The 26,205-nt window shown below is 39.7% G+C and overlaps 1 protein-coding gene across 1 annotated transcript in view; it reads left to right on the forward strand.

The window, feature by feature from the left end:
• Window positions 1–26,205, forward strand: part of CDC73 (cell division cycle 73) — a 96,591-nt gene that overhangs the window by 21,765 nt on the left and 48,621 nt on the right. Inside the window, exons 9-10 of the mRNA XM_055419929.2 lie at window positions 177–255; window positions 1,825–1,889. Coding sequence (XP_055275904.1) covers window positions 177–255; window positions 1,825–1,889 — 144 coding nt within the window. The remainder of the gene's footprint in view (window positions 1–176; window positions 256–1,824; window positions 1,890–26,205) is intronic.

Below are 26,205 nucleotides of genomic sequence, written 5' to 3' on the forward strand. Positions count from 1 at the left end.
TTGAAAATCAGCTTCAGACGATTCCCCAGTTTTGTCTACTCCTTGTTTTGGTCTTATTGGCCAAAGTATTAAGAGGAAAGCTTAGAAAACAATAGCTTTATTGTGGTTTTATTATAAGTATTGAGTAACAGTTTAGATAATATTAACAAATAACTTAACGATGTTTTTTTCTGCAGGATCCCACGTTGCGTACCAAACAGCCTATCCCAGCTGCTTACAACAGATATGACCAGGAAAGATTCAAAGGAAAAGAAGGCGAGTTATTTGATCTTTCTCTTCCCTGTGCTGTGGTTGTGCTGAACCTGAGAGGCAGCACGACCTCATGTGCGGGAGCAGGAGTTGGCTAACGTCTGCAGGCCAAGTCTGTGCCACCACATGTTTTTCTGAATTAAGTTTTGTTGGAAAACAACCACGCTCATTCACTTTTGTATTACCCATGTCTCCCCTAGCACTGTGACAGCAGTGTTGAATTGTGACAGAGATCGTGTGGCCTACAAAGCCTGAAAATACTGTCTGGCATTTTATAGAAAAGTTTTTATGTTACTTTAACAGTAGTCTGTCTCAGTTTCTTTCTGTGTGTCATTATGATACTAATAGTAGTATTAGTAGTAGTTCTTATCTTTTTGGGTTATTGTGGGGATTAAACTAGTTAATAAAGTCCCCGGAATAGTGATTGGTGTATATAATAAGCTACCTATAAATAATTGCTATTGTTAGCCTTAATTCTATTTCTCAGAAGTTTATTTTAGGGTGGAAACTCTCCATATCAAATCATATTTCCCCAGTTACAAAGGTGTGTGTTGAGGACTTGGGCGCATAGATTGTAGTAGCCACGTGAGGACTGGCTTTGTGATGGCTCCATGGCTCATTCAGCAGTGAGCCATTTCCACATCAACGAGGTGCTTAGTGAGGGTGGGACTAATGTCAGTGTAACTTTTTGGGGGCTCTTCATTTATCTCATTCATGAAAAAATGAGATAGAAGCAACTGTAAGAGGGTAGCATTTATGATTTCTTTCCTGCATAATCTGAAATCCCCATAAGTTTATTAAAGATCTTGTTGCCTTGATGCAGTGAATTTTGTGTGCTTGTTTCATTGGCTGGATAAAGGTATGTGCTGAACACATGGCGTAGAAAGACGGTAGTTAGTCCTTTTATCCAGTTTTTCTCTTGGAATGACTTTTGTCAAGTAGGGGTTGGCAGTTTACAGCCCATAGACCAAATCTGAACCTCCTGGGGTAGAATCAGGCTATATTCATTTGATTACTTATGTTGTTCATCCTGCCTTTGCACTCCAACTGCAGAATTCAGGAGTTGTGACAGAGACTGTATGGTTTGCAGTGTGGAAAATATTTACCTCTCTGACCTGTTACAGAAAGGTATACTGAGACTCTGTCCTGGAGTGCCTGCTGATATTTACAGTGTTGCTTTTCTACGAATTACATAACATGTATTGGTGATTGTTAATTTGGAGCACAGCTTTTTATGTTAAAGAGTTCATATTAGAACTAAATAACTTGGGGATTATAAAATATTCAGTTTAGGTTTTTGTATTTCCAACCAGCTATCTGACTTGAACACAGTTGTAGAGTCAGTCCTAACCAGCTTCTGTACTTTGGGCCCATTGGTGTGTATTGTTTGCATCTTTGAGCCTGGTATTCCTTTGAAAGTTTTCATCTTCATGAGTATGTAATTTAACTGTATGTCTAGTAGATTCAAGGCTTTGTTATTCTGTTGAGCTATCAGATACAATGTAGATTATTACTTTAGATTTGCTATTTATCATAAATATATAAAATCTAATGGTAACCTCATTTTCTTTATAGAAACGGAAGGTTTCAAAATTGACACTATGGGTACCTACCATGGGATGACTCTCAAGTCTGTGACGGTAAGTCACTCTGACTGCAGAGGTTCTTTTGTTCCAGTCATTTTATGTGAGTAGCAGATGTTGAAGGAAATCTGTGTTCTCTAGTAGTTTCTATTTCAGACATTTATCTTTAATGACCAGTTGTGCTGACGGAGGTGAGGGGTATTATTTGATTCATGGGTGTCTTTTTTTTTTTTAAGCTGAGTATGTTTAAATGAAAGTTGTTTTGATTAACTTGCAAGTAGATTGGATGCTACCTGGTTGGAGATTTTAAAGTTAGTGATGAGATGCAAGGTTCCATTTGGGAGAGTTCTTTGCCATAATATCTCATGTCCTTAAAATGCAATGTTTTACGCTCTGGAAAGACAGATTGTGGTAGTTAGTGTCATGCCACAAATTGCATACTTGACACAGCCGAATTGGAGAAGGCAATGGCAAGCCACTCCAGTACTCTTGCCTAGAAAATCGCATGGACAGGGGAGCCTGGTGGGTTGCAGTCCATGGGGTCGCTACTAGTCGGACACGACTGAGCGATGTCACTTTCACTTTTCACTTTCACACATTGGAGAAGAAAATGGCAACCCACTCCAGTGTTCTTGCCTGGAGAATCTCAGGGACGGGGGAGCCTGGTTGGCTGCCATCTATGGGGTCGCACAGAGTCGGACACGACTGAAGTGACTTAGCAGCAGTAGCAGCACAGGCAAATACTTAATGTCTGTAATTGTAAGCCTTTGGCTCACGTTTAGCAAACTTGTCTTTTTTATTTTTTAACCTCCTAAAGATTATTATTTCTAGATGGTCTGACCAAGCCCTGATTTTTTTTTTTTTTTTAGAAAAAATAAGTTTCAATTGTACAGCGTTGTAATTTAACATCTGTGTGCGCTACTGAGCGATCACCACAAGTCTAATTACCATACAGCTAACCCCCTCACCCCTGTCTCTCACCTCCCAACTACCTGTATTTCTGGTAACTACTTATGGTTGATGCAGTAATCTTTGTATCAGTGAGTTTTTCTTGAGTGTTTCCATTTGTTTTTTTTTGGTTTCTGCATATGAGTGAAATCACATGGTATTTGTCTTTATCTCTGTTTTGCTAATACTTATTTTTAAATTGTCATCAGATTTGATTTTATATTATTGAAACTGTATGAGGATTCCTTATTCATTCAACAAGTGCTTTTTGAGTGCTTGTGTCAGACATTGTTCTGGTTGCTAGGGTTGTTGCTGTGAATAAACCAGATAGGACTCTTTAGACAGAGGAGTCAGAGAGGCCTGTCTGAGAAGGTGACAGCTGAGGAGAGACTTGGTGAAGAACGTTGTGTGAAAGACATGCAGGGGTCAGGACTGAGGCCCATACGCTGCAGTGTGCGGGCCAGGTCACCAGAGTAGAGTGGGTGAGGGGAAGGTGATAAAACACTAGGTAAACCATTTTATGAGATCTGCTTAGTTCTTCCTGACATCCAAAGGTAACTCACAGCTGTAAGATTTAAATTCTTAAAGATTTATTCATTGACATTTATTTGGGGGCAGAACTTGCCTATTGGCCATTCCCAAAGTGAATTATAGAACTGATGCTGTTATGTAGCCATCAAAGTAAGGTTTTTGTGGTTATTGTTGTCACTGTTGGTTTTACTTTTGTCTCATCTGAAATGCTGTGAAATAGATTTCATAATTGAACTTCTATGCGAGTAGTAAAATCTGTGATAGTTTTTAATAGATGCTTTTTACAGAACCGTTTTTCTAAAATCCAAGGACAGCTTCTTAATTAAACAGGGTGAGAATGATGAGGCTGTGCTTCCTTATCAGAGTCTTTGTTCCTAAATATACTTGTAAGAGGCAAATTTAAACAGTTCTATGGTGTGTGATTTTACAGGACTAATCACAGAAACACATTTTGTAGGAATACAGCAGAAAGACTAAACATGGTTAAATTGATAGTACTTTTAATGTTTTAATGCCCAGTTTGAATCTCTGTCCTGCTTATGACCTGATTCATTTTAGCATTGTTAGAGAATAATACACTGAGAACTTTGAATCTAAAAGCTTTGAAATTACTCTGATGATTGTTTCTTTTTAGTTGAACCTCTAACTCATCCTTTCAATGTAATTTTTTTTCTCCTTATTTTGTTTTTAAATTATTACCTGTTTGTGAGCTTGTGAGTTTCACCAGCTTTTTACCTTATTCTCCAAATAAGAAAGTTTCTCTTGTGAGATCCATGCAAACATACAAAGCTATTAAGGGTATGTTAAAGGCTTTGTTGTACAGATATGACTTCCTTACTAATTTATGTGCAGCTTATTTTTGCTACCCTTGTTCTTCAGGGTTTTGAAATGCCTCGTTGATATACATAGTTATTAAGCTTAGTTTCAGTTTACATTTAGGATTGATCTGCAAATCTTTTAAGTTCAAGACACTAGAGTTCTCTTTTAGACTAAACTAGTAAGTCAACTTAAGCAGACTAGAAAATTTTTGTACAAATGAGTTTTTCTCTACACGTATTATACAGAAGGAATATATATATTTTTTTCTTCTACATCTTTTTTTGGCTACCCTGTGATGCTTGAAGGATCTTAATTCCCTGACTCGGGATTGAACTCATGCCTCCAGAAGTGGAAGCACGGAGCCCTAATCACTGGACCACTGGGGAATTTCCAAGGATATGTGTTTTGATAATATTTTGTAAGAATCATAACTTATTGAAATCTATAGAAATAAAGGCCCAGGCAGTGTATTTTGTAATGTTTCATGAAAATGATGATTTATCGAAGTTTATTACAGAAACAGAAGCCCAGGCATCTTTAAAGTCACAGGTTTGTGTACTTGGGCCTCTGGTTAGCTTTTGAATCGTGCCAAGAAATGCAGGGCACATAAAAAAATACTTTTCTTTATGTTGAAGAGTAGCTGGGGGCTTTCCTGGTTGGGAGACTTCCCTCCACATGTGTCACTTGGGTTCTGTAATGTTTAAGAAATACTGGATTAAACATATTTTGTGGTACAGGAATGTCGTCATTTTTAAATTATAAATAACTTAAAGACAGAGTGTGGACTCTTTCCTGGGCTTGTTTACCCCCCAGGTTGGCCCCTTTCTCCCTCTTGTTGAGAACGCTGCAGAGAACCAGAGTTGTATGGAATCAGTTTCATTGACGTGATCTTAGGAGTCGTGGTTTGGGAGTAGGAACCGTTCACTATGGAGGACATCAGAGTATATTTTCATGTATTTCTTTAATGAAAGGGGCCTTTTTAGACTGAAAAAACGCCACTAGAAAATGCTTTTCATTGTATAGCAAACAAGAGCTGGTAATGAAGACCTTTATTTGTTGGGTGGTAGCAAACCTATGGTTCCACTGGAGAGTGAATAAGAAGTGAAAATCCTTCATCATGAACCACTTTATTTTAACCTCCCAATCTAGCTTGTTTATGTGAAAGGGCCACATATTCTAGCCCCTGTTCTTACTGAATATCATTGACTTCTTTTGCTGTTTTTATTTTTGAGGAAAACTTTTACATTCTGAAATCATACAGATCAAAAGCTTACATTTCAGGTTGTTATTTGAAGCCACTCCAACACTCATTATGGTTCTTATGATCTCTATTTTTTGGAAACCATTTTCCTGATAATAACTTGGTTGGATTTCCAGTATCTGTGCGAGAGGTCTAATAATAGCACATCAGTTTTCACTTTTCAGAAGGATCCATAATCTCAGTTTTCACAAAGTTACATTGTCAGTTAGCTTGCTCATCTGGGCTCAAATTGTCATGGGAGCGCTAGTACTGGGGCTGCTGTGGAGGTGGGTACAGAGCCCGGGCCAGCGGGAGTTGGAGATAGCTGATCAAGACTTGTTACTGGGACTTGCCTCCCTCTACTGGTGATAGAAGCAAGGTCCGATGCTGTAAAGAGCAATATTGCATAGGAACCTGGAATGTTAGGTCCATGAATCAAGGCAAATTGGAAGTGGTCAAACAGGAGATGGCAAGAGTGAACATAGACATTCTAGGAATCAGTGAACTCAAATGGACTGGAATGGGTGAATTTAACTCAGATGACCATTACATCTACTACTGTGGGCAGCAAGCCCTTAGAAGAAATGGAGTAGCCATCATGGTCAACAAAAGAGTCCGAAATGCAGTACTTGGATACACTCTTAAAAACAACAGAATGATTTCTTTTCGTTTCCAAGGCAAACCATTCAATATTACATTAATCCAAGTCTATGCCCCAACCAGTAATGCTGAAGAAGCTGAAGTTAAACGGTTCTACGAAGACCTACAAGACCTTTTAGAACTAACACCCAAAAAAGATGATGTCCTTTTCATTATAGGGGACTGGAATGCAAAAATAGGAATTCAAGAAACACCTGGAGTAACGGGCAAATTTGGCCTTGGAGTACGGAATGAAGCAGGGCAAAGGCTAACAAAGTTCTGCCAAAAGAATGCGCTGGTCATAGCAAACACCCTCCTCCAACAACACAAGAGAAGACTCTACACATGGACATCACCAGATGGTCAACACCGAAATCAGACTGATTATATCCTTTGCAGTCAAAGATGGAGAAGCTCTATACAGTCAGCAAAGACAAGACTGGGAGCCGACTGTGGCTCAGATCATGAACTCCTTATTGCCAAATTCAGATATGACCTAAATCAAATCCCTTATGATTATACAGTGGAAGTAAGAAATAGATTTAAGGGACTAGATCTGATAGAGTGCCTGATGAACTCTGGACGGAGGTTCATGACATTGTACAGGAGACAGGGACCAAGACCATCCCCATGGAAAAGAAATGCAAAAAAGCAAAATGGCTGTCTGAGGAGGCCTTACAAATAGCTGTGAAAAGAAGACAAGCGAAAAGCAAAGAAGAAAAGGAAAGATATAAGCATCTGAATGCAGAGTTCCAAAGAATAGCAAGGAGAGATAAGAAAGCCTTCCTCAGCGATCAGTGCAAAGAAATAGAGGAAAACAACAGAATAGGGAAAACAAGAGATCTTTTCAAGAAAATTAGAGATATCAAGGGAACATTTCATGCAAAGATGGGCTCGATAAAGGACAGAAATGGTATGGACCTAACAGAAGCAGAAGATATTAAGAAGAGGTGTCAAGAATACACAGAAGAACTGTACAAAAAAGATCTTCACGACGAAGATAATCACGATGGTGTGATCCCTCATATGGAGCCAGATATCTTGAAGTGTGAAGTCAAGTGGGCCTTAGAAAGCATCACTACGAAAAAAGCTAGTGGAGGTGATGGAATTCCAATTGAGCTATTTCAAATCCTGAAAGATGATGCTGTGAAAGTGCTGCACTCAATATGCCAGCAAATATGGAAAACTCAGCAGTGGCCACAGGAGTGGAAAAGGTCAGTCTTCATTCCAATCCCAAAGAAAGGCAATGCCAAAGAATGCTCAAACTACCGCACAGTTGCACTCATCTCACATGCTAGTAAAGTCATGCTCAAAATTCTCCCAAGACAGGCTTCAGCAATATGTGAACCATGAACTTCCAGATGTTCAAGCAGGTTTTAGAAAAGGCAGAGGCACCAGAGATCAAATAGTCAACATCCGCTGGATCATGGAGAAAGCAAGAGAGTTCCAGAGAAACATCTATTTCTGCTTCATTGATTATGCCAAAGCCTTTGACTGTGTGGATCACAATAAACTGTGGAACATTCTGAAAGAGATGGGAATCCCAGACCACCTGACCTGCCTCTTGAGAAACCTGTATGCAGGTCAGGAAGCAACAGTTAGAACTGGACATGGAACAACAGACTGGTTCCAAATAGGAAAAGGAGTACGTCAAGGCTGTATATTGTCACCTTGCTTATTTAACTTATATGCAGAGTACATCATGAGGAATGCTGGGCTGGAAGAAGCACAAACTGGAATCAAGATTTCCGGGAGAAATATCAATAACCTCAGATACGCATATGATACCACCCTTATGGCAGAAAGGGAAGAGGAACTCAAAAGCCTCTTGATGAAAGTGAAAGAGGAGAGTGCAAAGGTTGGCTTGAAGCTCCACATTCAGAAAACAAAGATCATGGCATCTGGTCCCATCACTTCATGGGAAATAGATGGGGAAACAGTGGAAACAGTGTCAGACTTTATTTTTTTGGGCTCCAGAATCACTGCAGATGCTGATTGCAGCCAGGAAATTAAAAGATGCTTACTCCTTGGAAGGAAAGTTATGACCAACCTAGATAGCATGTTAAAAAGCTGAGACATTACTTTTCAACCAAGGTCCGTCTAGTCAAGGCTATGGTTTTTCCCGTGGTCATGTATGGATGTGAGAGTTGGACTGTGAAGAAAGCTGATTGCTGAAGAATTGATGCTTTTGAACTGTGGTGCTGGAGAAGATTCTTGAGAGTCCCTTGGACTGCAAGGAGATCCAACCAGTCCATTCTAAAGGAGATCAATCTTGGGTGTTCATTGGAAGGACTGATGCTAAAGCTGAAACTCCAATACTTTGGCCACCTCATGCGACGAGTTGACTCACTGGAAAAGAATCTGATGCTGGAGGGTATTGGGGGTGGGAGGAGACAGGGACGACAGAGAATGAGATGGCTGGATGGTATCACTGACTCGATGGACATGAGTTTGAGTGAACTCCAGGAGTTGGTGATGGACAGGGAGGCCTGGCGTGCTGTGATTCATGGGGTCGCAAAGAGTTGGACACGACTGTGTGACTGAACTGAACTGAACTGAACTCTCCCTTCAGCAGATATTTGCTGCGTGCTTGTTGTGTGCTAGGCTAGGTGCTGGCACATCACCGGTGAGCACAACCAGATATGCACGTGGACTATTTTTAAACAGGCTGTTGTAGAGGCACATGGCTCTCGTGCAGTTATGACTGTGCCAGGTTTGTGCAAACCCATTGTTCCATAAAACCTAAAATTGGAGGATTTCTGTGGGAGTCAGAACACTTCACTGAGGGGGTAGCTCTTGAAGTAAGGTCCAGAGTTTGAGTAGGAGCTGACATAAAGATTGCAGAAGAGCACATTTTTACAGCGAGGGACCAGAAGGCAGGAAGGAGCAGTGCTCAGGGGGGAAGGATGTGTCACTTTGAAAGCTTGGAAAGAAGATGGGTTACTGTGTGGGTTTGAAGGGTGCCTCTGGGAAAGGATCTTTCCAGAGCTAGGTGCGTGTCTGTGCTTGCCAGGGCCTTTTGGTGCATTTCTGGGGTCCTTCACTGTGGCCCCACATGAATTTTATTTTACTCACCCACACTTAAAAGATCGGAGTCTGTCACATAAACAGTTTGCATTTCCAGCCCCTTGAGAAGCCTCTGGGCCAACAGTCCAGCGTGGCAGCCCCATGTCCGCCTGAGCAGTTCACTTTCTCTACCTGCTCCGTGGTCTCAGGGTTGCTCCAAGCCTCACTACCTCTGGTCTTTTATGTCACCTTCTTCACTTCTGTACACCACTTAAGTTCTAGTGGCCTTTGAGTTTGAAATCCCTGCTCTAAATAAAGGCAGTGCTGGCTTGCTAAAGAGAAGTCAGTCAGTTGGAAACACAAATTTAAAGCTTTGAAGTCAGTCCTGGCTTTGAATCTCAACTCTTCCATTCATTCCACCACTAATTAAGTTGAGAAGGTTATGTAATCTTTTGCCAGAGGTTTTGTTTTTATAATAAGGATAGTAGAATTTACATCATAGTATTATTGATGAGTGAGTAAAGTGCCTAGCACAGAAAGGACTCAATAGATAAATGATGGCTACTTTTATTATGAATTTATAATTTTATGTATAAGCTCAGTTTGTTGTATGTGTAAATGTAGGCAACTCTACTTTCAGTGATGAACTTAATATTACATGTTTAATGATACAATTTTCATTCAAAGCTATGAAGACTAGTTTATTTAAATATTATGAGAACCTTTTTCTTCTCCAGTAACTAGAATATTTTTTACTGTAGTCGTGTGTTTTTATAAGCTCTTTGTTCTTTGAGATAAAATGACTACAAAGATGTTAACATGTTGAGTGTGTGACAGCTTAGCTAGTTAGGCTTTACCATTTACCTGCTTGGGCTCATATATAGAAAGAGGCTTAATTTACTTAGATTTAAACTATTTATTTTGATCCAAAAAGTATATAAAGTGTTGAGATTTTAATATATGGTCACAGAATTGTAAGTAAGAATATTACTTTTATAATTTTCTGCATTCTATATTTATATTGGCATGTTTTAGCTTGAGAATATTACACTTGAAGTAATTTTCATAACTTGTTGACTCTTGTGATATTTTGGGGAATGGGAGCGGCACTCCATCCTTTGTCAGCCTGAGCAACATAAAGGTGTACCCCTAAACAAAACAGAACGTTGTGTTTTCTGTCAGTCATTTGTTATATGTCTTAAGCTTTTGAAAGTCAATTGTATATCTTTACCTTACCTGTTACATGAAGTAAATACTTAACTTTTTAACATATTAATATTTTGTGCATAGTTTATTTTTCTATTATATCTGTATTTTCATAGACTATTCTAAGCTTTCACCACTAAATAGAATGTTTTCTTTGTACTCTTAGCTTCACTTGTAGATCTCTTAGTTTTCCCCAAGTGATTTTTCCATACTGGTTTTTAAAAATTCTTCTTATAATGCGCTTGTTGTAGATTTGGGGTGTACCTTTGATACAAGGGAGGCTGAGGAGAGCACCTTCTATTTTGATTTCTTTGCCTCTTTGTTGCAACAGATTAGATATTGATTTTTTTCATCTGAAAAATGGGATTATGATAACCTCCTTTGAGGTCTTCAGGGTTTTAAGTGTGCACAGATGGGCCTGGTTTAGCATTGTTCTTTCAGTGCTGTGTAGCACTGAGTTAATTGTAGTTATTGCAGGAATATTTACATTTGGTATTTTATAAACTTTCTACACTGAAGAATGCAGCACCCCAACCCCCTTTTTTAAATTAGTTGGGCGGTATGTAGAGTGAACAATTCTTTGGGTGGGTATTCATTTCCTAACACTGATACCTTCTTGAAGGTATTAAAATCTTATTTTACCTTAATATTTTGTTAACAGAATCAGCATTTTGATGCTATATACTTAGAAAAAACAAATAATAGTACAGATCATGTTAATAAGTGTCAGGGAATTTTAATGCTTATAAAGTAAAAGGTATTTTCATGATATTGCCCTTCTGTACTGTTGCTTTCATGTTTCTTTTGTGTATCTTGTTAAGATTATTGAAAATCCATTACACAGTGGATAGTACTTTTGGTGTAAGCCTAGATGGTTAAATGCCATTAATGTAGCTTTTCATTTCATTAAAGAGTAGTTATCAGTTTATCCACAGTATCTTAAAATTTTAACAGTGTCTATAACATGCCTTTTAAACTTATTGTACCAATGACCATTTAGTTAACGCTGTGGTCACACAGTTCCTGAGACCTATTTTGAAAGAAGTATAGACGAAGTTATTCTTGACATGTATGCTACAATTAATTTAGATAATCGTTGTATAATTTTTTTAAAATTTATCTGTTTTAATTGGAGGCTAATTCAGTTCAGTTCAGTTGCTCAGTCGTGTCCGACTCTCCGCGACCCCATGAATCAAGCACGCCAGGCCTCCCTGTCCATCACCAACTCCCGGAGTTCACTCAAACTCATGTCCACAGAGTCGGTGATGCCATCCAGCCATCTCATTCTCGGTCGTCCCCTTCTCCTCCCGCCCCCAACCTTTCCCAGCATCAGAGTCTTTTCCAGTGAGTCAACTCGTCGCATGAGGTGGCCAAAGTATTGCAGTTTCAGCTTCAGCATCAGTCCCTCCAATGAACACCCCGGGTCGATCTCCCTTAGAATGGACTGGTTGGATCTCCTTGCGGTACAAGGGACTCTCAAGAGTCTTCTCCAACACCACAGTTCAAAAGCATCAATTACTTTACATTATTGTATTGGTTTTGCCATACATTGACATGAATCTGCCCCAGGTGTACATGTGTTCCCCATCTTGAACCCCCCTTCTACCTCCGTCCCCATACCATCCCTCTGGCGTTGTATAATTTTTAATAATAGTGTTAAGATCACTCTGTTTCAGGGTGTTTTAATATTGTTTATTGTGAGAACAGAAGAAAACAGAACCGGTTTGGAAATATGTTATTTGTTAATAGAAGAATTTATAATGTGAAAATTCAGTTTGATTATTTAAATTGTTTTTATTATAGTTCTATATGTAATGCTACAGTTACTTATGACTCAGATATGCACAAAAGGAAACTTTATTTTTTCTTAAGTTCAGTATTCTCTCTTGAACATACTGCAGTATAGTCTTCTATTCCAGTTTCTATTTACCTTCATCACAGCAACTTCAATATATTGTTTTAACAGAATTAGTATCAATATTGAACATATTTCACCACTTTTAAATTCTAACTTCTCAGTGTAGTTTTAGACTGACTGCTGCTGTTCTTTAACTCAGACATGGTTTTATTTTATATATTTTTCTTTATTAATTTGAGGGAAAAAGATTATATTTAATATATAATTTCATGACATGATTTGAATCAGTTCATTCATATGAAAAATACACGGTACATTAATAACTAGTAATTACTAATAACTAGTAATCGGGCATTTAGATTTTCTCTTGATGGCTACTTTTCTGTTAGGCTATTGTTGGCTGAGTTTTTGTTTGCTGTATCAATTTCTAGGTCTTCATAAATTGATTTAAATCTTCCGTGAATTTCCAATCTTTTATATAAATCCTACATTCAGGTTTTATTTTCCTGGTGTCTTAGTATTTTTCTCTTAAAACTCATTGGATTGTTAATTCGTCCCTCACTGTCCCCTCTGTCCCACACTCTGACAACCTCATGTGGTCTTTAATTCTAAATTTTGGTTTCTTTTCCAGTTCATTTTCTTGATGGATGTTTCTTTTAGTGTTGTTCTTCTTGTCTTTCCTGCTTCTCATGTTCCTCTGTGAGTGACTGTTCCCATGTTTATTTTAAATAGCTGTTCTTAAAAAACTCTTAGTCTGGACAAATCTTACTGTTTGCTTTTTATTTGAAATTTCAAAATGGTGCTTTACTGTGAATAAGTTGAAGACATACACATATGAAATGCTAAGGAATTAGATATTTTAACATTTTTAGTTTTGTTTTAATTAGAGACGGAAGTCATACTGTAGAATTCAAGTAGTTGTCTCACTGTTGAAGTCATATTTTATGTTGTCATTGAAAAAGCATTTGTTCCTTAACATTTAGGTTTGTGCAGAAATATATAAGACCAAACACAAAATTATTTTGAAATCAAGTCATTGTAACATTTTTTACAAATTACTAGTTAAGCCCGAAAAGAGTTGATTTCAGTGTATTATCATCATTTATCAACAGTGAATTCTGGACACTATCACACTTATCATTTACCTCCCCTAATTTTGATATTTTAGATGGTTTGGTCTTCTTGCAGTGTCTTTTTGTCATTTCTCTTTTTTATGTGTGTTGCCATTAATATCCTGGAATTCAGTTCCATATTAATTTTAATATACCAAGCTTGAGAATTAAAATTATGCAACTCTTTGACTTTTCAGAAGAATTTTAACTTCAATTATGCAGAAAGATTTTAGTTTTCTTTATAAATCCCCGCAGCCCCAAATTCAGCTTCTGATATGATTAGACTATTATAATTTATCCTAAAAGGCAATACAGAATGCTTTGTCGTATGCCTAGGAATTGTTGGCTTTTAACATAGAGAGCTACATTTTAATAACCATTCATTCTGATGGTAAATTTGTGGATGCATTATAATTGATCAATAACTTTAGTGTATGTTATCATATCCGCCCCCCTCCCCAAGTTACTTTAACAGGAAAACTAAATGTTAAAAGCTTAATTATTTAAATACATTGATTTAGGGAACATTTTTTCTTTATCTGGATTAAATGTAATATAATTGATTTAATACCTTGTAATAAATTGATAGATACCAGTTTTGGGGAGATCTATGGCATGCGTTTTGGGGACTTCCCTGGTGGTTCAGATGGTGAAGAGTCTGCCTGCAGTGTGCGAGACCCAGGTTCGATCCCTGGGTTGGGAAGATCCTTTGGAGAAGGGAATGGCTAACCACTCCAGTATTCTTGCCTAGAGAATTCCATGTACGGTGTAGCCTGATGGGCCACATTCCATAGGGTCGCAAATAGTTGGACATGATTGAGCGACTTTATGGCACACATTTGACTTATTTCTAAACTTCCTGAGTCCTCAGTAGTTTGAAAAGTTCATATAAGTTTTTTTAGAAGCACTCAGCATCAGCACAAAAGTTATAGGATAGTAGTTTTACAGAAATGTGCTTCCCCATGGCACATGGTAGCGTTACACTTATAATTTACATCGGAACCCTCTTTGTAGATTACTGAAGACCAGTCCCTGGTCATACAGTCTGGTTCTGAGTACCTGAAGAATTTTCACCACTGTCTTTGTAGTAACAGATCAAAGCATAAATAACTGCTGGGGATGAGCAGCAGTGCAGAAGGTTATTCTCCCTGGCAGAGATCAGTCGTGTGGATCCCAGGTTGCCTTATAAGGTGGCCTTTCCTTAGCAGTTTGCCGTGGCCCAGAGCAAGGCTGAGAAACTGGGTAATATTAATGTTTCATTGTCAAGCTTGTGAAACAGTAACATTTTAGATGCTAAATGCTGATTTATTAATTTCCAGTGAGGAAGGTAATTGCCAAGGACAGCGGGCATTCAGTTTCTGTCTACCTCAAAGAAACTTCTTGGAAATCAGAGAAACTTCTTGGAAATCAGAGATAGTATTTGTGTTTCTTCAGTAAAGTCAGACGAAGTGCAAAGGCCAGGGGAGACCATTAGTAGTGACTGAATCCCTCCCCACTGACTCCCCCCAACCTCCTTTTTTCTTAATTTTCAGATGTAAATATAATTATAAAAAGTAGCATATGATTTTTTAATTTGTCCATCACACAGATTCTGTGATTATTTTTTAATCACTTTTACTTCAACTGTTCACCTCTCCGCCTTCTCCTGCACTATTGTGATGCAAATCCCAGACACTGACGTTTTGTTCCTATGTACTTTGCACTTAGAAAAATGGTCTTTTTTTAACCTCGCATTATTACATATAACAAAATAAATAGTAATGGTTGGTATCATCTAATATCCAGTTCATTTTCCAGCTTACTTGATTTTTCTGAAAAATCTTTTTGTAGTTTGTTTATTGGAAGTAGGATCCAAAGAACCACCAGTAGTTACAGGATTTGCATTTAGTTGATAGGAATCTGCTGACTGTGGCTCAGATCATGAACTCCTTATTGCCAAATTCAGACTTAAATTGAAGAAAGTAGGGAAAACCTCTAGACCATTCAGATTTGACCTAAATCAAATCCCTTATGATTATACAGTGGAAGTAAGAAATAGATTTAAGGGACTAGATCTGATAGATAGAGTGCCTGATGAATTCTGAATGGAGGTTCGTGACATTGTACAGGAGACAGGGACCAAGACCATCCCCATGGAAAAGAAATGCAAAAAAGCAAAATGGCTGTCTGAGGAGGCCTTACAAATAGCTGTGAAAAGAAGACAAGTGAAAAGTAAAGGAGGAAAGGAAAGATATAAGCATCTGAATGCAGAGTTCCAAAGAATAGCAAGGAGAGATAAGAAAGCCTTCCTCAGCGATCAGTGCAAAGAAATAGAGGAAAACAACAGAATAGGGAAAACAAGAGATCTTTTCAAGAAAATTAGAGATATCAAGGGAACATTTCATGCAAAGATGGGCTCGATAAAGGACAGAAATGGTATGGACCTAACATAAGCAGAAGATATTAAGAAGAGGTGTCAAGAATACACAGAAGAACTGTACAAAAAAGATCTTCACGACGAAGATAATCACGATGGTGTGATCACTCATCTGGAGCCAGATATCTTGGAATGTGAAGTCAAGTGGGCCTTAGAGAGTATCACGACAAACAAAGCTAGTGGAGGTGATGGAATTCCAATTGAGCTATTTCAAATCCTGAAAGATGATGCTGTGAAAGTGCTGCACTCAGTATGCCAGCAAATTTGGAAAACTCAGAAGTGGCCACAGGACTGGAAAAGGTCAGTCTTCATTCCAATCCCAAAGAAAGGCAATGCGAAAGAATGCTCAAACTACCGCACAATTGCACTCATCTCACACGCTAGTAAAGTCATGCTCAAAATTCTCCAAGCTAGGCTTCAGCAGTATGTGAACCGTGAACTTCCACATGTTCAAGCAGGTTTTAGAAACGGCAGAGGCACCAGAGATCAAATTGCCAACATCCGCTGGATCATGGAGAAAGCAAGAGAGTTCCAGAAAAACATCTATTTCTGCTTCATTGACTATGGCAAGGCCTTTGACTGTGTGGATCACAATAAACTGTGGAACATTCTGAAAGAGATGGGAATCCCAGACCACCTGACCTGCCTCTTGAGAAACCTGTATGCAGGTCAGGAAGCAACAGTTAGAACTGGACATGGAACAACAGACTGGTTCCAAATAGGAAAAGGAGTACATCAAGGTTGTATATTGTCACCTTGCTTATTTAACTTATATGCAGAGTACATCATGAGGAACGCTGTGTGGAAGAAGCACAAGCTGGAATCAAGATTGCTGGGAGAAATATCAATAACCTCGATATGCAGATGACACCACCCTTATGGTAGAAAGTGAAGAGGAACTCAAAGGCCTATTGATGAAGGTGAAAGAGGAGAGTGCAAAGGTTGGCTTGAAGCTCAACATTCAGAAAACGAAGATCATGGCATCTGGTCCCATCACGTCTTGGGAAATAGATGGGGAAACAGTCGAAACAGTGCCAGACTTTATTTTTTTGGGCTCCAAAATCACTGCAGATGCTGACTGCAGCCAGGAAATTAAAAGACGCTTACTCCTTGGAAGGAAAGTTATGACCAGCCTAGATAGCATATTAAAAAGCAGAGACATTACTTTTCAACCAAGGTCCGTCTAGTCAAGGCTATGGTTTTTCCCGTGGTCATGTATGGATGTGAAAGTTGGACTGTGAAGAAAGCTGATCGCTGAAGAATTGATGCTTTTGAACTGTGGTGCTGGAGAAGACTCTTGAGAGTCCCTTGGACTGCAAGGAGATCCAACCAGTCCATTCTAGAGGAGATCAATCCTGTGTGTTCATTGGAAGGTCTTATGCTAAAGCTGAAACTGCAATACTTTGGCCACCTCATGCGACGAGTTGACTCACTGGAAAAGACTCTGATGCTGGGAGCGATTGGGGGTAGGAGGAGACGGGGACGACAGAGAATGAGGTGGCTGGATGGCATCACCGACTCGATGGACATGAGTTTGAGTGAACTCTGGGAGTTGGTGATGGACAGGGAGGCCTGGCGTGCTGTGGTTCATGGGGTCGCTAAGAGTCAGACAAAACTGAGCGACTGAACTGAACTGAACTGAACTGATAGGAATCTTACATTTCTTTTTTCTGGCTTGGAAATTCATGATTTTTTTTTTGGGTGCTGTGGACCCATTTAGTAGACTGATGAATCCTTTGAATCCTCTCTCTGTATCATGTTTTTAATGCATAAAATACATAAGATAACACAGAAAGCCAATTGTATTAAAATAAATTATCAAAATTAAAAAAATACAGATTTATGGACATGGTACTTTGTACTTGTTTTACTAATACATTATATAACAAGATCTAGGGACAGAACCTAATAAATGCTTGAATTTTAAAGTACTGCTGTATACAGTGTTTGAATATATCTGTAACAGTTGTGATATGAAAATATTCAATTCTGTTGGTGACGAAGCCACAACCATTGTTAATAGTACTGGTTTGTTGCCTACATTCATGAAAGAAGGCAATGTCAATTTCTGTTAGATATTGGTGAAAATTAAATTGTGGATTTTTTCCCCATCCAAATTAGGGACTCTGAATTCTATCCACATCTCCCTACTCTAGAGTAAACATATTAAGAAAGAGCCTGGCTGTAGTTCTGCCTCACTGGCTCTTTTCTGTTTTTTCTACAGACTTATCTCAACCTTCCTGGCCTTTATCTTTTTAGTTCTGTTTGCCTGGCTCATTTTTCCTGTTGCTCTTCATAAGACTGCCTCCTCAGAATTCAGATCTCAGTTTAATGGTCACTTTACCAGGAAACTCCCAGTTTTTTTCTGCTAGTAATTTTACGTATTTGTGTACATGGATGATTTTCTTTGCATATGAGGGTCTGAAGTTAGCAAACACATCTTTCTTGCCCTCCATCACATCCCCAGTGCTGAAGACAGGGTAGTGGTCACATGGGTGTTGCTTGAAAAGTATTTATTGAATGAGTGAATCTTAAGCTCTTATTAGCCATATATTTTTAGTTACTTTCTGTCCTTTGATATGCCTGTAGACTAGTAGTTAAAATGTATTATCATTATTGTTGGTACTTGGTGGTGTATAGGCCGTCAGGCCACTTGACGGTCCTCTGCACAGTTTCCAGTGGCTTTTCACCATGTTATCCTTGATGAATCAGGTTCTCACACAGCGTCTTCTCTCTCCTTACTTCCTCAGTGCCCTGGCCAGCGTCTTAGGCCTTGCCACTCATTCCCTTTTCCTCACCTCCAGTATCCACATGTCTTGAAGGCCTGTGGACTTTGCTTGCTAACATCTCTTCAGTTCTTACTTCCACACCACCATCATCCTTCCTGGTCCAGCTATTTTTGTTTCTTCCCTGGATTGTGCAGTGGTCTCTGAATTGGGCTTCCCGTATCACTCAAACATCTCTTCAAGATGAGATGTTTAGAGTGCCTCACACTAAGAGAGGAACTGTTAGGCATGTGCTGGCCTCAGTTTTTTCTGTTTTCCAAATACTCCTGTATCTCCAGTGGCTTTCCATTGCTTTTAGGGATAAAAGCCGTAAGTAATCCTTACTCTGTGCTACAAGTCTTCATGTCATTTTATCTGTTTTTACCTTTTTGTCAACAGCTCGTACTGATCTTCCTCTTTATTTTTGTGCCGTGGTTTACTCCAACCTGAGGGCCCCTGTACCTGCTGATTCCTCTTATTAGAATTGTTCCCCCTTTGCCTGATTAGTTCTCTCTTAGGTGTTAACATAAACATTTCCTCAGAGAAGGCTGTTCTGACTCTAGGCAACACAGATTAGGTCCTTCTCCTGTTATGCTTGCAAAGCACTGTTTCTGTCCTTTGTGACAGATAACATAGTTGTCTTTTCCACTTCTATGAAGATCTGATTCATGACTTTCTCTATCAAAGGAGTATTACTTCAACAACTTAATGATTTTATTATTGTATCTACAGCCCATGTGTTAATGCCTAGGCTCTCAGTAAATATTTATCGAGTGGACCTTTGGAAGTTTCTTCAACACTAAGGAGGGCTTGACTCAAGAAATTTCTATTGAGGTAATGTTAGAGTTCTGGAATTTGGCATGGTGAACTGGTCTGTTTGGGAAGTGATGTTTCATCTGCATTGAGTTTCTGTTGAGGAAAGTTAACACTTCTTGATCTTCTTCAGCTTCATGGTTGCTGCTTAGAAATGCACTGTGATATGAGGGACCTTCACATTTGTAGAACTGATTATAGTAATTATTTTCAGAATACTTGTGCATTCTTTTTGTCAACGTATATTTACCTTTATGTTGCTTTACTTGCAATGTGGATGAGCCCGTATCCAAACCAGTGGTTGACTCATCACTGTAGAGAAAAATTGATTTTGACATCTTAAAAATAAGTTTCCTTTCAAGTAAGATGAGAATGCTACAAACCAGAAAGGTGAGAATGTTTTATGGAGTCAGGTTGCAGTTCAGTGTTTATAATCTAGGATTTTTTGGTTTGTTTGTTGCAGCAGTGGGCTTACGTGGTGGCTCAGTTGGTAAAGAATCTGCCCGCAATGCAGGAACCCTGGGTTTGATCCCTGGTTTGGGAAGATCCCCTGGAGAAGGGAACGGCTACCCACTCCAGTATTCTGGCCTAGAGGATTCCATGGACTGTGTAGTCCATGGGCTCGGAAAGAGTCAGACACGACTAAGTGACTTTCACTTTCACTTTTTCATTGTGGCAATAAACAGTATCCCCATTAAAGCAATGGGATGATTTGAATAGCTTTGTGGTTTTCAAAGTATTGTTTTGACTGCAGTATAGGAAGCAGTTTAGGTGACTGTGAAGAAACCAGTTGTTAAGGTATTGCTCACTTGAACTGCTGGAAGTGTGAGGTGAAGAGAAGTAGGTGGATTTCACCAGGAATCCAGGTCTTGGGGATAGATTGATGACTCTGGAGGCGAGGTTGACTTGATATTTTTATATGGCCACTGACTGGATATAGCCATTCATTGCGATGGGATCTTTTATTTTAAAAGTTCTTAAATTTGGAGATGAGAGAAGATAACTGGGTTTAAACATACTGTTAAATTTTTGTACTTAAAGATGCTCAAGACGTACAAATACTTTAATTTGGAGTTATACTTATGAACTTTGGTTAAGAAATTTCATTTTATTTTTGTAAGAATTAGCTTTGGTTGTCTTTTTTTGCCCAGTTATTAGCTTTTTCTTTTCTAAATCTGCTGGGAAGAACATTGTAACTTTTTTCTTTTAAACCTTACCAGGAGATGAGAAGATCTCTGATAAAGGAATAGTTTTAAACAGTTTAAGTGCGAACGTGCATTGCAGGCTTCTCCCTGCATTCATTTCTAAGCTCACAGCAATTTTCAGCGCTGGGGCTTAGGCAGCCATGCTGGTGGTCACTTCCCTGCTGGTGGTTATGTGGGAGACAGTGGGCTCTCCCCCACGCTGGTATGACTAGAAACACAGCTCCCAACCGTGTTTCCCTCATCGCTCTTCAGCAATAAGATATTGACAGCACCCTGCTCTTGGGAGTATTATGTCACGTGCTCAAAAACTGCTTTGTTGTTCTTGTGAGGCTTGGCCGTGAATGTGGACTGTGAAGGACTCTAAAATTTTCAGCCTATTTTCTTTAGCAGAGAAGTTGTTCTTGGACCCCTTTACGCTCCTGACTTATTCAGATGGTGAAGCGCACAGAGAGTATGGTCGTATGGAGCATTCTGGGTCATCACAGTACCAAGGAACAACTTGATGACTGCAGTGTTTGCTAGCCGTGGGTTTTCTCTCACGTCGGATTCTTTGGTTATGAGAAAAAATCGACTTTGGCTAACTGAAGCCAGAGAAACAAAAAGTATCAGAATACTATGAGTGAGTTAATAAAATGAGAGAACCAAGTGGTAGAAGGACAGGAACCATAGCAGCTCTGGGGATGTAGAGAGCAAGAATTAGTGGGTAATCTCTGCAGGTGATGAGCCCAAATGAATCAGCCCTAGCCGTTTTGTGTATGTGGCTGCACCTCAGTATGCATGTAGTGTGTGTCTTTCCTTCAGAATTCACATTGCTATGAGAGAAGGTCTCTGGTTATCTTAGCCAGTGCCAGGCAGGGTGTCTGGATTGAAAGTTTTCCTGGAACTTTCTTAATGCAGGATGGAGTAGCTTCCCAAAGGACATCTGCAGGTATGTTAGAAAAGTTTTCGTTGCCGGTAGAGACTAACATTGATTCTGGTTCTCGTTATACTCAAATATATGTTTTTAGTAGCCTTCTGGATCATGGAGAAAGCAAGAGAGTTTCAGAAAAACATCTATTTCTGCTTCATTGACTATGCCAAAGCCTTTGACTGTGTCGATCACAATAAACTGTGGAACATTCTGAAAGAGATGGGAATCCCAGACCACCTGACCTGCCTCTTGAGAAACCTGTATGCAGGTCAGGAAGCAACAGTTAGAACTGAACATGGAACAACAGACTGGTTCCAAATAGGAAAAGGAGTACGTCAAGGTTGTATATTGTCACCTTGCTTATTTAACTTATATGCAGAGTACATCATGAGGAACGCTGGGCTGGAAGAAGCACAAGCTGTAATCAAGATTGCTGGGAGAAATATCAATAACCTCAGATATGCAGATGACACCAGCCTTATGGCAGAAAGTGAAGAGGAACTCAAAAGCCTCTTGATGAAAGTGAAAGAGGAGAGTGCAAAGGTTGGCTTGAAGCTCCACATTCAGAAAACAAAGATCATGGCATCTGGTCCCATCACTTCATGGGAAATAGATGGAAAAACAGTGGAAACAGTGTCAGACATTATTTTGGGGGGCTCCAAAATCACTGTGGATGCTGATTGCAGCCATGAAATTAAAAGACGCTTGCTCCTTGGAAGGAAAGTTATGACCAACCTTGATAGTATATTAAAAAGCAGAGACATTACTTTGCCAACCAAGGTCCATCTAGTCAAGGCAATGGTTTTTCCCGTGGTCATGTATGGATGTGAGAGTTGGACTGTGAAGCAAGCTGATCGCCGAAGAATCGATGCTTTTGAACTGTGGTGTTGGAGAAGACTCTTGAGAGTCCCTTATACTGCAAGGAGATCCAACCTGTCCATTCTAAGGGAGATCAGTCCTGGGTGTTCATTGGAGGGACTGATGCTAAAGCTGAAACTCCAATACTTTGGCCACCTCATGCGACGAGTTGACTCACTGGAAAAGACTCTGATGCTGGGAAAGGTTGGGGGCGGGAGGAGAAGGGGACGACGGAGAATGAGATGACTGGATGGCATCACCGACTCTGTGGACATGAGTTTGAGTGAACTCCGGGAGTTGGTGATGGACAGGGAGGCCTGGTGTGCTGTTATTCATGGGGTCGCAATGAGTCGGACACGACTGAGCGACTGAACTGAACTAGGTATGACAGTGATGCAGACAACCCTTATTAATTTTATTATATTGTGTCAATTAATGTCTTTTAAACATTGAATTAAGACTTAACACAGATATGAATTTAAGATTTGGCATATAATTTTACAGCTTTCTGTTATTTAACTTTTTTTTTTTTTTGATGCTGTTGGTTTGTTTTCTCCTTTGTTTTTTTTTTTTTGTTTTTTGCTTCTCTTCTTTTCACAGCTATTTGTAAGGCCTCCTCAGACAGCCATTTTGCTATTTTGCATTTCTTTTTCTTGGGGGTGGTCTTGCTCCCTGTCTCCTGTACAATGTCCTGTACAGTGTCTCCTATACAATGTCCATCGTTCATCAGGCACTCTATCTATCAGATCTAGTCCCTTAAATCTATTTCTCACTTCCACTGTATAATCATAAGGGATTTGGTTTAGGTCATACCTGAATGGTCTAGTGGTTTTCCCCACTTTCTTTAATTTAAGTCTGAATTTGGCAATAAGGAGATCATGATCTAAGCCACAGTCTGCTCCCAGTCTTGTCTTTGCTGACTGTATAGAGCTTCTCCATCTTTGACTGCAAAGGATATAATCAGTCTGATTTCGGTGTTGACCATCTGGTGATGTCCATGTGTAGAGTCTTCTCTTGTGTTGTTGGAGGAGGGTGTTTGCTATGACCAGCGCATTCTTTTGGCAGAACTTTGTTAGCCTTTGCCCTGCTTCATTCCGTACTCCAAGGCCAAATTTGCCCGTTACTCCAGGTGTTTCTTGAATTCCTATTTTTGCATTCCAGTCCCCTATAATGAAAAGGACATCATCTTTTTTGGGTGTTAGTTCTAAAAGGTCTTGTAGGTCTTCGTAGAACCGTTTAACTTCAGCTTCTTCAGCATTACTGGTTGGGGCATAGACTTGGATTAATGTAATATTGAATGGTTTGCCTTGGAAACGAAAAGAAATCATTCTGTTGTTTTTAAGAGTGTATCCAAGTACTGCATTTCGGACTCTTTTGTTGACCATGATGGCTACTCCATTTCTTCTAAGGGCTTGCTGCCCACAGTAGTAGATGTAATGGTCATCTGAGTTAAATTCACCCATTCCAGTCCATTTGAGTTCACTGATTCCTAGAATGTCTATGTTCACTCTTGCCATCTCCTGTTTGACCACTTCCAATTTGCCTTGATTCATGGACCTAACATTCCAGGTTTCTATGCAATGCTTCTCTTTACAGCATCGAACCTTGCTTCTATCACCAGTTCCATCCACAACTATGTGTCGTTTTTCTTTGGCTCCATCCTTTCATTCTTTCTGGAGTTGTCTTTCCACTGATCTCCAGTATCATATTGGGCACCTACTGACCTAGGGAGTTCATCTTTCAGTGTCCTATCATTTTGCCTTTTCATACTGTTCATGGGGTTCTCAAGGCAAGAATACTGAAGTGGTTTGCCATTCCCTTCTCCAGTGGACCACATTCTGTGAGACCTCTCTACCACGACCCGTCTGTCTTGGGTGGCCCCACTCGGCATGTCTTAGTTTCATTGAATTAGATGAGGCTGTGGTCCATGTGATCAGATTGGCTAATTGTTTGTGAAAAACAAAGGAGAAAAGGAAGCATATACCCATTTGAATGCAGAGTTCCAAAGAATAGTAAGGAGAGATATTTAGAAAGCCTTCCTCAGTGATCAGTGCAGAGAAATAGAGGAAAACAATAGAATGGGAAAGACTAGAGATCTCTTCAAGAAAATTAGAGAAACCAAGGGAACATTTTATGCAAAGAGGGCTCAATAAAGGACAGAAATGGTATGGACTTAACGGAAGCAGAAGATACTAAGAAGAGGTGGCAAGAATACAGAGAGTGAAGTCGCTCAGTTGTGTCCGACTCTTTGCGACGCCGTGGACTGTAGCCCACCAGGCTCCTCCGTAGAATACAGAGAAGAACTATTATCTTTTTTAGATCTTCACGACCCAGATAATCATGAAGGTGTGATCACTCAAACTTACCTAGAGCTGGACATCCTGGAATGTGAAGTCAGGTGGGCCTTAGGAAGCATCACTACGAATAAAGCTAGTGGAGGTGATGGAATTCCAGTTGGGCTGTTTCAAATCCTAAAAGATGATGTTGTGAAAGTGCTGCACTCAGTATGCCAGCAAATTTGGAAAACTCAGCAGTGGCCACAGGACTGGAAAAGGTCAGTCTTCATTCCAATCCCAAAGAAAGGCAATGCGAAAAAATGCTCAAACTACCGCACAATTGCGCTCATCTCACACGCTAGTAAAGTCATGCTCAAAATTCTCCAAGCTAGGCTTCAGCAATATGTGAACCGTGAACTTCCACATGTTCAAGCAGGTTTTAGAAACGGCAGAGGAGCCAGAGATCAAATTGCCAACATCCGCTGGATCATGAAGAAAGCAAGAGAGTTCCAGAAAAGCATCTATTTCTGCTTCATTGACTATGCTAAATCCTTTGACTGTGTGGATCACAATAAACTGTGGAACATTCTGAAAGAGATGGGAATCCCAGACCACCTGACCTGCCTCTTGAGAAACCTGCATGCAGGTCAGGAAGCAACAGTTAGAACTGGACATGGAACAACAGGCTGGTTCCAAATAGGAAAAGGATTACGCCAAGGCTGTATATTGTCACCTTGCTTATTTAACTTATATGCGGAGTATATCACGAGAAATGCTGGACTGGAGGAAGCACAAGCTGGAATCAAGATTGTCGGGAGAAATATCAGTAACCTCAGATATGCAGATGACACCACCCTCATGGCAGAAAATGAAGAGGGACTAAAAAACCTCTTGATGAAAGTGAAAGAGGAGAGTGAAAAAGTTGGCTTGAAACTCGACATTCAGAAAACGAAGATCTTGGCATCTGGTCCCATCACTTCATGGGAAATAGATGGGAAACAGTGGAAATAGTGGCTGACTTTATTTTTCTGGGTTCCAAAATCACTGCGGATAGTGGTTGCAGCCATGAAATTAAAAGACACCTGCTCCTTGAAAGAAAAGTTATGACTAACCTAGACAGCATATTAAAAAGCAGAGACATTACTTTGCCAACAAAGTTCCGTCTAGTCAAGGCTATGGTTTTTCCAGTAGTCCTGCATGAATGTGAGAGTGGACTATAAAGAAAGCTAAGCGTGGAAGAATTGATTCTTTTGAACTGTGGTGTTGGAGAAGACTCTTGAGAGTCCCTTGGACTGCAGGGATATCCAACCAGTCCATCCTAAAGGAGATCAGTCCTGCATGTTCATTGGAGTGACTGATACTGAAGCTGAAACTCTAATACTTTGGCCATCTGATGCAAAGAGCTGACTCACTGGGAAAGATTGAAGGCAGGAGGATAAGGGGACGACAGAGGATGAGATGGTTGGATGTCATCACCGACACAATGGATATGGTTTTGGGTGGACTCCAGGAGTTGGTGATGGACAGGGAGGCTTGATGCGCTGCGGTTCATGGGGTCACCAAGATTCGGACATGACTGAGTGACTGCACTGAACTGATTTGTTTTCCTTTTTCAGTGTTCAAGACACTGTCTCAGGTGAAATTCAGGTTGAGAGTCTGGAGGGTTCAGTTGGAAGTTGAATTAGATTAGTAACCGGAGGGAAGCACTTGCTTTCTCTCTGGTCATCCTTTAGTGTGGATATTTGCTAGTAGAGGGTGGAGAAACACTTCC

Source organism: Moschus berezovskii, chromosome 17, assembly GCF_049115385.1.
Source record: "Moschus berezovskii isolate FMDL1 chromosome 17, NW_MosBer_1.0, whole genome shotgun sequence".
In the NCBI taxonomy this organism is placed as follows: Eukaryota; Metazoa; Chordata; class Mammalia; order Artiodactyla; family Moschidae; genus Moschus; species Moschus berezovskii.